At 34.5% G+C, this 14756-nt stretch overlaps 1 protein-coding gene across 1 annotated transcript in view; it reads left to right on the top strand.

Annotated features, from left to right (window-relative positions):
* Positions 1-14756, top strand: part of SMC1B (structural maintenance of chromosomes 1B) — a 71711-nt gene that overhangs the window by 33628 nt on the left and 23327 nt on the right. The window contains exons 12-15 of the mRNA XM_010960158.3: positions 3485-3631; positions 11736-11873; positions 12176-12292; positions 13815-13921. Of these exons, the coding sequence (XP_010958460.1) occupies positions 3485-3631; positions 11736-11873; positions 12176-12292; positions 13815-13921 (509 nt within the window). The remainder of the gene's footprint in view (positions 1-3484; positions 3632-11735; positions 11874-12175; positions 12293-13814; positions 13922-14756) is intronic.

Below are 14756 nucleotides of genomic sequence, written 5' to 3'. Positions count from 1 at the left end.
CAGAGTAGGCATAGGATTACTGCACTGAGCAACTAATGTAAGCTGTAAGTTAAGGAATTTGCAGGCTGGAAGTAGAAATTATAGTCCTTCCAGAATAGGAATTTGTAAATCAAGTGAAACTAGGTTATTTGAGACTAAATTTAGTTTTAGAAGAAATAAATTATTTTAATAAACCTAGAAACTATCACCAAAAAAACTCCTATAATTCTATAAATTGTTGCCCACTGTGTTTTTAGAATTGAAGGAGGTGTATAACATGGTTAAGAACATGGACATAGATGTTTGACCAACTTGGACTTTAGTCCCTATGTATGGCCTTAGGCAAGTTTCTTAATATCTAAGTCCCAGTCTGTAAAGTAGAAATACTTACCTCACAGTGTTGCAAACATAGAATCAGATAGCCTATATGCAGTGTCAGGCAAGTATGTGCAGTGGTAAATGGTGGCAGTGACAGCAGAAGCAGTCAGCCAGGCAGCAGAGTAAAAAGAATCTCGAAAGATTATTGTAGCCCTACTGAAAGACGAGGGGTTGACTTGCCAGAGTATCATGGCTGGGAAGAGAGAGCTGGCATTAGAATTCCATATATATTATGACAGATTCTTACCTCAGAGTTCTTGATACACTTCTCTCCAAGCCAACCCCATGGACTTTTTTCTTTTGTGTTATGTTTGTCTTTTACACATCAGAAATACAAGTTAGTAAATGTTCAGATTTGAAAATAGAACTCAAAAAGGAAAATAAAAACCATCCCTGTCTTGCCCCCTAGAATAGTTGTCAGATAAAACATTTGTACATATATTACAAAGTTACTTGTTTTTTATGTGAAATTCAAATTTAATTGGACAACCTATATTTCTGTTTGCTAAATCTAGCAACCATACCCTAGAAAGATCTAGTGAGTATTATGGTGTATATGCCATATGTTTGATAATCAACTATATCACTCTTAGCCTTTGTAACTATTCGTATATGTATATTTGAGTCTTTACTATGAGATCAAATATATATTAACTTTTCTTCACTTTTTAAAATACAGTATCACTTCTGTGTTTTAATTTTAATCTAGAATTTATTTTGATGTTTGTCATTAGATGCAGGTATTAGCTTTTTCCTCCTAAATGGTTAATTACTTGTCAAAACATCATATATTGAATAATTTTTCTTTTTCCTATTTATCTGATTGAATTCAGTGATTTCTCATAATAGTCTAAATTACTTATACTTTGTTCTTTGTTCACCTTCTATAATTTGTTATCTCTATTTTTTGTAGCTCTTATTTTATATTTACATTCATTATAATAATCTATTATAATTATAAAAGAATCTAATTTCTTTTAAGAAATAGCTAAGATAGACATTGTAAATAAATAAGAAAACTTTTTAGCCCACAGGCACTGTAATATCAGCATATCTAAAACTAAATTCATTTTCTTCTTTCTAAATCTTGATCTATGTTCTGTATTCCGTAACTCAATTCTTGGTACCACTGTTCTAGCCAAATGAAATTCTAGTTTTCCTCAAGGATTTCCTTGTAACCTTTCTAGTTCCCAAGCTTTCCTGATTATACTTCCTAAGTATTTCTCAAATATTTTTCCTTTTCTTTACCCTAGGCGTTATTGGCTTATTTCATACCATCACCTCTGGCTTCGCTTAGACCAACCCATTTTCCAGATGGGTTGCCAAAGTGGTCTATTTAAAGTTCACATCTACCCACTTCTCTCTCCTGTTTGCTCCAACCATTCAGAGCTAACCCCCCGCCTCCCCCCACCACAGGCCCCATCAGTCCTCAGTTGCATTTGATTCTCATTCTTCCTGTGATGACATACAAAGAGCTCCACAATCTGCCCCGTCTACCAGCCTTGCTCCCTCCCTTCCTTCCTTCTTTCTTGTAATACACAATAGCTAGAGCTCTAGGAGTTATCTTGGACTACAGAATGACTTTGAAGATTGTATAAGAGACAGTGACACACACATCACTAGTGACACAGTGTAGATGTAAAGTAAGCTTTATTGAGAACAGCTTAAAAGCAGAGAAGCAGTGGAGCCTGCTTGGTTCCGCAGCTTTCCTTCCAGAGGTGTGATTTGGCCAGGCAGAGACAGCATGAGCTAAAAGCACTCCAGGACTGGGAAGCTTCCTCCATGCCGCTTTACGTTTTTATGGGGAGGTCGGAGGAGTAAACTGAGCTCGTAACAGTCGGCCTCCCAGTGAGGGAAACTGCCTTCCAGACCAGGGCTTGCCTGCAGGAGTTCAGTTTTCCTGCCATTGCTGCAGGTATCCGGTAGATATCTAGGGTTCTTCCAAAGTTCAGACCTGATGAGAAGACTCATTGCTAAGCCCTCAGTTGAGAGGGAGGGGAGCCCCCAAGGCCTTCCAGAAAGTACAAGGCCTGTCTCCCGTGAGGAGTAATCCCAGTGCTGGGATGGCAGAGTGGTGCGGTCGGAGGGGTCTGGTTTTTTGTTTACTATGCGACCTCCATACAGACTCTAATCACAAGAGAGAGATACATTTTCTGTTAAATATAATTAATCTAATTCTAACTAGTACCTCTAATAAGAACACTGAAAGCTGTCATCTCCTCAGGAAGTCTTTTGTGGACCTCCTGGGCTGGGTTGGAACACCCCAGCTTTATGCTTCCAGATTATTCTGAGTGTGTTTCTGTTGTCTCATCACCTTACGCTGTAATGGTATGTTAATATGTTGCTTTTCACTATTAGCATGACTCCCTAAGGATCAGTACCATATTTCTGCGCCTTTGGTCACTCCAGTCCCCAGTATAGAATGTCTCAAACACAGGGAATGTTTGTCTGAAAGTAGAGATGAATGAGACTCCTGTTTGTTGGCTTTCTTTTTATTAGCTCGTTACATGGTCATAGTCCTCCTCAGTCAGTCTCCTCTGTTTTGACCACTTAATTACAGACATTTGTAAAACATGAAGTATTTTCATTTATTCCATAAAGCATATATGGTTACTCACAGGACTATAAACTTCAAGCTGTTTTATATTTTTGATTCCATTTAAATTTTTTTATTGGTCCCAGTTTCATATTCATTTTAGAACATAATAGTTTTGGTATCCTAAAGTTACTAAGGTTGTTTTCATAATATATCATTGACATGTGATGTCAGATTCTTCAAAATACAGTATTACGTGATGCAAACTGTGTGATATTAAATACAGATATTATTGGGTTTTGCTTCTCAATATTGAATATGTTTGAAACTAATACACAGTTTTATTTTGAACCTTTTTAATTGCTGCTAATTTGTTGCCTGGAATTGCTTTGGGCCTTAGCAAAACAGGATTTTGCATTTGAATTTGTTGGTTGGCTAGTATCCCTCATAAGCTAATTATTTTATTAGTAGAGTTCAGTAAGTGGTTTTTCTCACCTATAAATTCTCAGCTGTAAAAATTGCCATATTATATTCTGGTTTTATCTTCCTTATGTGCATTTTTCCAAGGTAAAATATTTTTTAATTTTACAGACAGTAGCTCTTGATGGAACATTATTTTTAAAATCTGGGGTGATCTCTGGAGGGTCAAGTGACTTAAAATACAAGGCTAGATGCTGGGATGAGAAAGAGTTAAAGAATTTAAGAGACAGAAGAACCCAGCTAATCCAAGAATTAAAGGTAAATCCATGTTGTAAAAATTGTAGAATACTAAATAGATTAATTGTGTTCTTAAGCTAATTTCTTGGATAATAAAAGTACCATGCCTATAGTTTCAAAAAAATTCAAATTATTCAGAATGGAATAAAGTAAATGAAAATCTTTCCCTTACCCATGCTTACATCTCAGTGGTACTTGCTAAACAGTTTGATGCATAGCCTTCAGAAATTTTCTCTCTACATACAAATACCTATGTATTACTTTTCTGATTAGTTTCATTAGACTTTTGCTGTGGATAGTGTTTCCAATAAGCCTTGTCATTTAATATCATAACATGGACTTGTTTTCATGTTAACATATAAGAAACCACTTTATTTTTAATGAACCCTGCCCAGTATTTCATTATATAGCTTTTGTTTATTTAACCAGTTTCTAATGATGGACATTCTGTTTTTTGCCGTTATAAACAATGCAGCGTTGCACATTCTTTAGACAGGGAGAATGACACAGTGGCTAAGAGTGTAAATCTTATAGCCACACTGCCTGCATTTGAATCCTGACTTTGCCAGCAGTATGAACTTGGGCAAGTTACCCAACCCCTTTGTACCTTAGTTTCCCATCTGTAAAATGGGGATAATAAAGGAATTTCCTTTTAGAGCTATTTTAAAGATTAAATCAGATATTCCAGATAAAATACTTAAAACAATGCCTGCCAAAAATGTAAGCACTATAGAAATGTTTGTTGTTACCATATCTTTACATGTACCTCTATGATGATTTATGCGTGGAATTTCTAGATCTAAGCATATGTGTATTTAAAATGTTGATATTGCTAAATTCCCATCAAAAGGAAATCTGTAGTAGAATGTGTATGTCTCTAGATTGCAGCACTAAATATTAGCAAATATTTTAATCTTTGCCAGTCTGGTTTAAAAAAAGTAATCCAATTGTTTGAATATGCATTTCTTAAATTATTACTGAGGTTGAGCATTTACTCATGTCTTCATTGGTTCTTTGTAACTTTTTCTTCTGTGAACTTCTTATTTATTTCCTGTGCACATTTTTCTTTTAGATTTTAGGTTGTTATTTTATTAACTACTTCAAGAATTATTTGTACATAAGTAAATAAGTGCTTAGTCATATATGTTGTAAGTATATTCTCTACTGGACTTTTTGTTGGCTATATTGAAGTATAATTTGTATACAGTAATAGTCAACAATTTTAAATGTATAATTCAATAAGTTTGGTAAATGTATGTAGTCATGTAACCACCACCAAAATCGTGATATAGAACATTTCCATAACCCCCCCAAATTCCTTTGTGCCCCTTTGTAGTCAGTCCACTCCCCTGGACCTTCTGGACCCTTGCAGCCCAATTGACTTTCTATCATTATAGCTTTTTCTCATTTAGAATTTCACATAAGTGGAATCATACAGCAAGTAGTCTTTAGTGTTACGCTTTCTTCATTTAGCTTGATGCTTTTGGAATTCATGTTGTTGTGTGCATCAAAAGTTCATTCCTTTTTACTGCTCAGTATCTATTTGACATTTGACTTCATTTTGACAGTATGTGTTTTTAAACTTTTCTTTATATAGCCAAATGTATTAATCTTTTATAACTTCTGGATTTTAATGCCATGTTCAGAAAGACTTTATTCTTCCTTAAAATGACAAAAGAAATTCAATAATGCTTCCTTCCAAAGTATTATTTGTTGACTATTGTAATCCCCCACACTTTCTTGAAATGTCAACTTTAACAGATACTAAATCAGTAGAATGCTTTTAGATTATTTATTTATTTTTCCTATTTAGCTTTCTTCTTTTTTGTATACAAATGACCAGTTTTTGATTCAAGGAGATATTCTGGCAAGGTTACTCAACTAATTTTAATCTTTTTCTGTAAGCATAAGACTGCATATTATGTTTTGATCTAAGGTGTATAAATATTCAGCTTTTAAAGGTTTTACAAATTTAGCCCTAGGCACAGAGAAAGTTGTAGGAAGGTAACAACTTGAAATGAATTAGTATCCTATTTATACAAATCTCCTACCTGTGTGTCTCACCTGAACCTAGTGGAGAGCTGGGTGTGAATGATGCCTTGGATTCTGGGGGAGGCCACCAGGAAAAGCTGATGCAGAACTTCTGTTGTGATCTTTGAAGAGTACTGGGGGAAGAATCAGGACATAGGGGAACCCTAGGGAGAGGTTAAATATATGTCCCATGTGAATTTGCTTAGTCTTCTTGAATCCCATGAAGCTAAACGTTAGTAGGTTGTGGCCTCCCTGTTCCTGAGTTTGGGAGAGGCCAGGGAGACCAGAGAGATATCTTTCCCTGTACCTCAGATTTGGGCACTGACAGTCTTCTGTTGTTAATTGCTGGCCTCTGGGTGTAGAGCATATTTGTAGGGCAGCTGCCATTTAGGGTACGTTAATACCCAGACCTGATCCTCAGGAGGCAAAGAAATACATAAATGCGTTTGAGTTGTTCTGGGAGCCAGTCAGCCCTTGAACAAAAACAGTAAAGGAGCATTAAGGAGATGCAGTATAGTGTTGGCCCTTCCCATATCACCCCCCAACACACACACACAAGACTTTCTGGCATGAAAAAACATTTCTAAACTATAGAATGCAATAGATAGATTGAAGGATAGGGTTGCCATATTGAGACCCAAACTGATAACCTGGAAGATCAAATGGAATTGCATCTCAGTGAGGGGGGAAAATTACAAAGATAAAGATATCATGAAAATAATAGAGACTTGGTAGACAGACTCAGGAGAGTTGGTGTGAGAATAATAAAAGTTTCAGAAGGAGGAAAAGAAACACAGAAGAGAGGAAATAATTAAACAAAACAGAAGAAAATGTCTAACCTGAGGATCCTTAATTTGCCAATTGAAAGGACACACACAGTTCCCTTGTAGGCTTAATGAGAAAAGTCACACAGTAACACAGATCTAGGTGTGATTCCTGAACTTCTAGGATTCCCCTCCTTTAAAAAATACCCCTTATCAACCTTGTATCAACTACAGAACTAGGTAAGACTGGAATAAGGGCTGCAGACAACTGAGGGAAAGTACTGTATTACATCATTCACCTCTTAGGGATCTGCAGATAAGCAAATTCAGAGAGAATGTCATCCACATACTCCACGTGACAAAAATACTAGAGAAGGTACTCTGAGCAACACATGGATTAGATCAGACCTAATAATAATAAGTGAATAGTGCTAAACTAACTCAGCAAAACTTAGGACCTGGAGATGAAGAAAGAAGTAAATATATTCCAAAGGTCTCATCTCTAAGGAGAAGAGGAAGAATATTCTAAAAATTGTATGTTGGTGAGTGGGGAGACATGGAGTGTTTAAAAGTACACTAAATTAGCACAGGAACAAATAGCAAAAATAATGCATGAATCGAATGAAAGATAAAAAGAAGAAATAAAATTTTTGTTTATCAGTCATTACAGTAAACATGAGTGGATTTAAGTGTCTCATTAAAAGACCAAGACCGTCATAGGTTAAAAAGCAAAATTCAGCTAAATGGCATTTATAAGAAATTGTCTTAAAAATGAATATTGAAAATTATAGAACGAGCACTTGGCAAATGCAAACGAAAAAGAACAAGTGACTATACCAGACAATGTGAACTTTGAGGTTAAAAATCCTCACTTATAGTAAGCTTTCAATAAATATTTACTGAACAAATTGAATAAAGAAGGATATTATGTATTAAAAAACAAGATCTCCATTTTTAGCCCTCTTTGAAGCACATAACACCTAAATATTTAAAGCAAGAAAACTTAATAAAAATGAAACTAGAGTGAAACATTTCACTATATGTACTTCTTAAAAAATTGGGCAAATCTAGTAGACAGAAACAATGTAGAGGAATTTGTAATATAATCAATAAGATTAAATGCAGATTCTGTTTCTACCACTTCATAGCAGTGTGACTGAATAACTTACATAAATGCTTTTATACTTTAATTTTATTATCAATAGAATGGGGATAATAATAGTACCTATTTCATAGCATTGTTAAGAGAATTAAGTTAATGTCTACTTTATAAAACAATGATAAATGCTCAATAGATGGGAGATTATTTAAAATATCCATAAAACACTTATTGAAAACTGATCAAATGCTTATCCACAGTGGAAACCTCAGTAGTTTTTTTAAAGCAGAGATTTTTATAGGTCACCTTGATCATAATTTAATGAAATATAAATAGTGACAAAAAAACCTGTCTACTTAGAAATTAAGAAATGTACTTGTAGATAGTTTTGGGATCAAAGATGTAATCAAGGAAAATTACAAGATGTCTCAAAAGTAATGAATAGAAAGTCTTTGAGACACAGTGAGCTACATCAAGAGGAAAATATCTTCATTATTAAAGAAGAGAGATGAACTAGAATGGAATTTATTACTTTAAGAAATTAGAACAACCACAAAATAAACAAGTAAAACTATAACAGAATTTTTTTTAAGCTGCAGTTAATCAAATAGAAAACTCCAAATAGAAAAGGGAAAAATGAATCTAAAAGCTGGTTCTTTTGAAAGACTAATAAAATAAACTCTTTACAACTCTAATGAAGGAGAGAAAAGCTAGAAGCAAACATACACATCAGGAATGAGAAAATTAAAATAATTTTGAGAAAATCTTAACAGGCACGTAACTATATTGAAATGAAGCAGAGGCAGGCAGCGGTGTAGTTGGCTGGCCCAGTCCCCACCCACAGCCTCTTCCTTCCTTGCCTGTTTCTATTAAAGAATCATAGAAATCTAGAACAACTTGATTTCCCAAGTTCCCTTGTAGCTAGCGGTGGCCATGTGACAGTTTTAGAGGTATAGGTAGAAATGTTGGTATTATAATTTGCGTTTTTTTCTTCCTGAGTGGAATACAGTCAGGAGGGCTGGAGACAGAGCAGTAGTTTTGTACAAAGAGACAGGAAGCTTGAGTATAAAAACCATCGTGTTAAGAAGCTGAAAGGTGCCATTGTTGAGGAACTGCATCACTCTAGACTGCTCTTGTGTGAGAAAAATAAACACATTTTTTTAAGCCACTGTTAGTTGAATGATTTCCCATTGAAAACAACTATAGTAATGTAAAATAGTGCAGCAACTGTGGAAAACAGTGTGGTGGCTACTCAAGAAATTAAACAGAATTATCATATGATCCAGCAATTCTACTTCTGGGTATATACCCCAAGGAATTGAAAGCAGGATCTGCAAGAATACTCATAGCAGCATTATTAACAATAGCCAAAAAGTAGAAGCCACCCAAGTATTCATTAGTGGATGAATGGATAAACAGAATTTTGTCTATACATACAATGGAATATTATTTAGCCTTAAAAAGGGAGGAAGTTCTAACACACGGACAAAAATGGATGAACCTTGAAGCTATTATGCTCCATGAAATAAGACAGTCACTGAAGACATACTGTATATTCTACTTATGTGAGGTCCCAAGAGTATTCAAATTCATAGAGACAGAAGAGAAGGATGGTTGCCAGGCTCTGGGGGAATCAGAGAATGGGGAGTTATTTCATGGGTATAGTTTCAGTTTTGGAAGAGGGAAAGAGTTCTGGAAGTTGGTTGCACAACAGTGTGAATGTACTTAACACTATTGAACTGTACCCTTAAATTGTAAAGGTGGTAAATTTTACTTTATGTGTATTTTGTCACAGTTAAAAAAGAAAAAGACGAACCAGATGGGTTTACAGTTCATTTCTAATATAATTCTAGTGTTGGGATAGCCATTCTAAATCATAGAAAAAGTAGAAACCTTCTTAGTTTATTTTATAAAGGTAGTATAACTTTAATATCAAATATTATAAAAATACTACAAATATAAAACTAAGTACTGACTTCCTTTGTGAGCATAAATGTGTAATTTCTAAATTAAGTATCAGTATAGAGAATTCAGCAGTGTAGCAAAAAAAAAAAAAAATACGTCTGCTGAGTAGGATTTGTTCCAAGAATATATGGGTGTTTCAGTATTAAGTGATCAGTCAACATAGCCCATGACATTAACAAATTACAGGCAGGAGACAATAGCATGATCATATGTAGAAAGGCATTTGAGAAAGTTCAGCTGCTGGTTCTAAAGTTCTGAGTAAAAGAGTAATTGGTGGAAATTACTTAAGTAAAATAAAATATAGCTGTTACCCAAAACTGACTGAAATAACTGCTTAAATGGTGAAGCATTAAAATTTAACTATTTTAATTAAAATCAGGAAGTAGGACAGATACCCGCTGTTGCCGATATTTAACATGGTCTTGGAAGTTGTATTGAATACAGTAGGCACAAAACGAGATAATTTGTATATGTTTTCAAAAAGAAAAAGTAGCTTTAGGCTGATAAGACTGTAGTTTAAAAACTACTAGATTTAATAAGATAATGAGAAGGATACATCAATAAAACTCTAGTTTTTCTCTACTATCAAAAAGCATCTAAAAAGGGAAAGTATAGGGATAAGTATAAAGGCACAGTAATTATTTCTGAATGATAAAACAACAACTGAAAGAAAAGACATGATATTCTTGGGTTAGAAGTCCTCCAATTAATGTAACTGAATGCAAATTTAATTAAAATACTACCAAGGATTTAAAAAAAAATGATCCTCTAATTCCTACAAGTGAAGAGTTTCCTGAGACTAGTAAAAACAAAACAAAAAAAAAGTGATAAAGAGAGTGAGTTAGAACTTCTCTAGCCAGCATATAGAATACTATGAAAAGCCACTGTAACCAAGCTGATGTAGTATTGGCATTAATCTATGAAAAAGAATAGGAATTTCAGAAATAGGCCCAGTATATTTGACAATATACAACTAATACGTTGTTTTAGTTTGGTGGGAAAAGGATAGATTATTTAGTAAATGGTATTAGCACATCTAGGGAGAAGTAACTCTGTGCCCCATATAATTGCATACAAATAAATTCCAGGTGGGTTAAATTTTGAAATAAAAAAATTTTTAAATGAGGATAAAAGCCATTGTATAATTTTTTTAAAAAAGGTTTAAAATGAAAACTGTAGATCCTGTACTACCAAAGAACTCTATACACTGACATGAAAAAGACATGATAGAAACATCTGGGCAAAGGGTAGGATTAGCCTAGTTCACTGAATGAAGAAATCCATATGGCTAGTAAACAAAAAAAAGTGTCAATATAGAATATAAAACTTAGGGGAACACAAATTAAGATTATTTCATATCTATAAGTAAGATGGGAAAAATATGTATGCTGGTGGAGTTGTACAGAAACACACAGTCATTTATAGAAACGTGAATTGTTTTAGCCTTTGGGAAAGCAGTTGGTACCAACTAGCATAATAAAAAACATGAATACCTTTGATCTATTGATCTCACCCTGGAGCATCTATGGCATGGGAATAAAAACACAAATACTTAAGGGTATACAAACAAGTACGTTATTACGATTACTGTAGAGGCAAAAGCCTGGAAGGAAGCACAGTGAATGCCCATCATTGAGAGAAGAGTTGAATAATTTTGGTATAGTCACACTGTGGAATAATATGCAATCACTAAAAGAATGAATTTAGAGTTTTATCAGTTGACTTTTGTGAGTAACTGAATGAGAAAAGCAGGAGACAGAAAAGCATGTTTAACATGATTCTAAATTTGCAAAACAAGACTGAAAAACAACATATATGGGCGAATATGTGTACATATGTTTTCATATAAGGACTTGGAGTAAAAATACAGAACGTGTACTAGGGAGTTAATTTGGTTGAGTCATAGGGTAGGTGAAGGGAGAAGGAAATGGACGAGGCAAGACGAGGATATGTGCAGAGCAAGGCAACACGTATCATGTGGTCTCCTCTATGCCACGTGTGTGCCTTGGGTGGAACAGGCACTCCCCACTCCTCATTTTCTTGCCTGGTTCCTGTTAGGGAGTTAGTTTTTTGAGGATGCTGCATGGCGTCTTAGTTACCCCAGATGGCTTCTGTACTTAATTGCCCAATGTTTTTTCAGAAGAAGGGAAGATGGAGTGTGGGTGTGGTTATATGTAAAAATCAGTGAGCTAGAATGTATGAAAGCACTCTGAAAAGTGAAGGTTTTTCCATTATAAAGTGTTATCATATTTCCCTTCCTTTTTAGAATTTAATGAAGGCACTTCGCAAGGAAGCCGACTTGAAACAATTACGGACTCTAGTACAAGGGACTCAGACGCGACTCAAGTATTCTCAGAGCGAACTGGAAATAATCAAAAAGAAGCGCCTGGCCGCTTTCTTCCGGGTAACACAGGCTTGCGTAAAATCTGATGGAGATTGGAACTGGGACGTAGAATTTCAGGGATTACCTGTATATAGCACCGTGTGATTTTTACACTTTTTCCCGTGATTGAGGTGATATTACAGTCCTTTAGGTTACTTTATTTTCCTGGTTGTTAATGTTGTTATCCAGTTGTACCTGCCCCGTTTACCTTATCTCATGGATTCCCTTTTTATTCTGAAAGATAACTGTCATGTGTTTGGCTTCACGATATAAAGCCAAAATAGCCGTACTAAAAAGACTTTTTTTTTCTCTTTTGTAATCAGGAACAATCTCAGCTACAAAGTGAACTGCTGAATATAGAGTCTCAATGTACTATGTTGAGTGAAGGAATCAAAGAACGGCAAAAAAGAATTGAAGAATTTCAAGGAAAGATAGATAAGGTTTTGAATGATACATTTATTACTAAATGGCATGTAGAATATAGTTCTAGACCAGACACCAGATTAAGGACTTCTTCAAAATGTGCTAAAGCAAAGTCTGTTAAGTGCTAAGTTTGTTTATATATATATATAAATTTTATTTTATATATATATTTTATTGAAGCATAGTCAGTTTACAGTGTTCTGTCAAGTTCTGGTGTACAGCACATTGCTGATAAGTGCTAAGTTTTATTGGTTTGCCAAATTCATTTCCTTGTGTTTCTTGAGAACTGCTATTGCCCATCTCGAGAGACAGTGACTAGGGCATAGTTCACTCTCTTCTGCTCTCCAGCCTCTCCTCGTCCATTGTACAAATTTCAGCCGCTTTCTTTCTCTCACTGCCCTTAACACCGGGAAGGAAAGAACTTTGCCATTTGTGTCATCTTTTAAGGTTGTGTGTTCACTCAGTGATTTTTTTTCTTGAACATTTATTACATGCTGGGCACAGCTGCTTGGATCTGGGGCAACAGATTTGATCTTCTAGCCTCTGCTTATTAAGTGACAGGAATTTTGTGGTTTAATTCATTCCACTGTTATTTATCTCTAATCCTTAAAAAGTTGTCTGTCACACCATCACTCAGTAACTTCCACCCATTCCTGTTAGTTCTGCCTTTTACCATATAATTTGAAACCATGCTTATGTTGCTCCTTAATTGTCTCTTTTCCAGATTAAACACCCCTAATTCCTTATTTATTTACATTTACCATGGATTTAAGACCAGTTCTAGTAACCAGCTGCTGGATACACTATTGTTTGTCAATGCCTAGAAGAAAAAATAATGTAAAAATATTGTATGACCAGTACAGAGTACCATGGGACTCTAAACACCCAACTATAACTTTCCATGGTTTGGATTATCTGCTTATATAAATTATAGCTTACTAATGCATCAGTCTTATCACATTCATATTTAATTTATATTCAACTGAAATCTGAAAGTTTTTAACATGTCCTGTTGTTAAAACAAGTCTCTCTTATAATTGTGCATAAATTCAGGGCTTTAAAAATGTTAAATGTTGTTTTGTTGGATTTGGCCCATTCTAATTTTTCCAAATCTTTTTGAGTCTTAATTCTATTCTTTAGTCCTCTTGGTTTTATACTACCTGACTATAGTATTACTCACATAGAGAGAGTATTTTATTTGTTTATGTAGAATGTTGTATTTTGGTGTGGCTAATATAAATGCAGTACTTCTGATTTTGTATTAAACACTTGATAAAGCCAGAATATTTAAAAGGCCACTTGTAGGCTTTCTTACATAGTTTTTAGAATAAGAAATTTGAAAATAGATAAGCACAGTTTATGAAGTTAAAGAAGGAGAAGGCGCTGACTCCCCAGATGACGGTGACCAGGCTTGTTGGGCTCGCTCTCTGGCCCAGTCTGGGAAAATCTTGGTGGGAAAAACTTAGATTTAAGTATTGTCTGTATATATACTGTCTTAAAATTAATTATTAAACCACTTGTTTTGAAATAATTTAAAAGGTTGAAGATGATATTTTTCAACATTTCTGTGAAGAAATTGGTGTAGAAAATATTCGTGAATTTGAGAACAAACACATTAAACAGCAGCAAGAAATCGATCAAAAAAGGTATTTTTATTAACAGATGTTGGTAAGCAATTACATGTATATAAATGTAACTGTTATTTCATAGTTTAAAGGAATTATGCCTCAGGTAGTCTTTTTAAATAATTTTTAAAAATGCTTTATTATTTTCAGTTTTTTTAATGGAAGTACTAGGGATTGAACCCAGGGCCTTGTGCATGCTAGGCATGTACTCTACCACTGAGCTATACACTCCCACCCTGAGGTAGTCTTTATTTCAACTCATCAAGAAATAGCTAGTAAACATTCCTATTCTTACAAAGTGGTCTAATTCTTTTATTTCACAATTTTTTAAAGAAAGAAAACATAAATATATAAAATAAGAGAATGGGAACATAACCGCACTCACGGTGGTTATTAAAATTTACTTAGTTCTCTACAAATAGCCATATATGTGGATAAAGTTGATAATTTTCAATAAATAATAAATACCCAAAATTACCCCAAATAAGATAGAAAAAATTTAAGGAGGTCAGTTACCATGGGAAAAGAAAGTTAAAAAGCTTCCTCCCCATTCCCCTAGATTCACCAGGCACATGTGGTTTCACAGACGAATCATCCCAGCAAACATTAGAGGTGCATGTAGCGTCAGTGTTTAATGTTCGAACAAATGTTTGGTATTTAAACTGCTTTATAGTATAGAAGGAGAAGAAAAACATCTTTTTATGAAATGAATGTGATATAGATGCCAAAATCCAAAAGGGCACATACACATATATTAAGAAACTATAAATCAGTTCTACCTATAAATAACCAAATAAAATAAGGTTATGTAGAAACAAGCAGTACAACACCAGCAAAACATTATCTAGTGGGCTTC

The sequence above is a fragment of the Camelus bactrianus genome, chromosome 12 (genome assembly GCF_048773025.1).
Source record: "Camelus bactrianus isolate YW-2024 breed Bactrian camel chromosome 12, ASM4877302v1, whole genome shotgun sequence".
Lineage (NCBI taxonomy): Eukaryota > Metazoa > Chordata > Mammalia > Artiodactyla > Camelidae > Camelus > Camelus bactrianus.
Note: the sequence above shows the minus strand (reverse complement) of the source record. Positions and strands in the feature narration are given on the sequence as shown.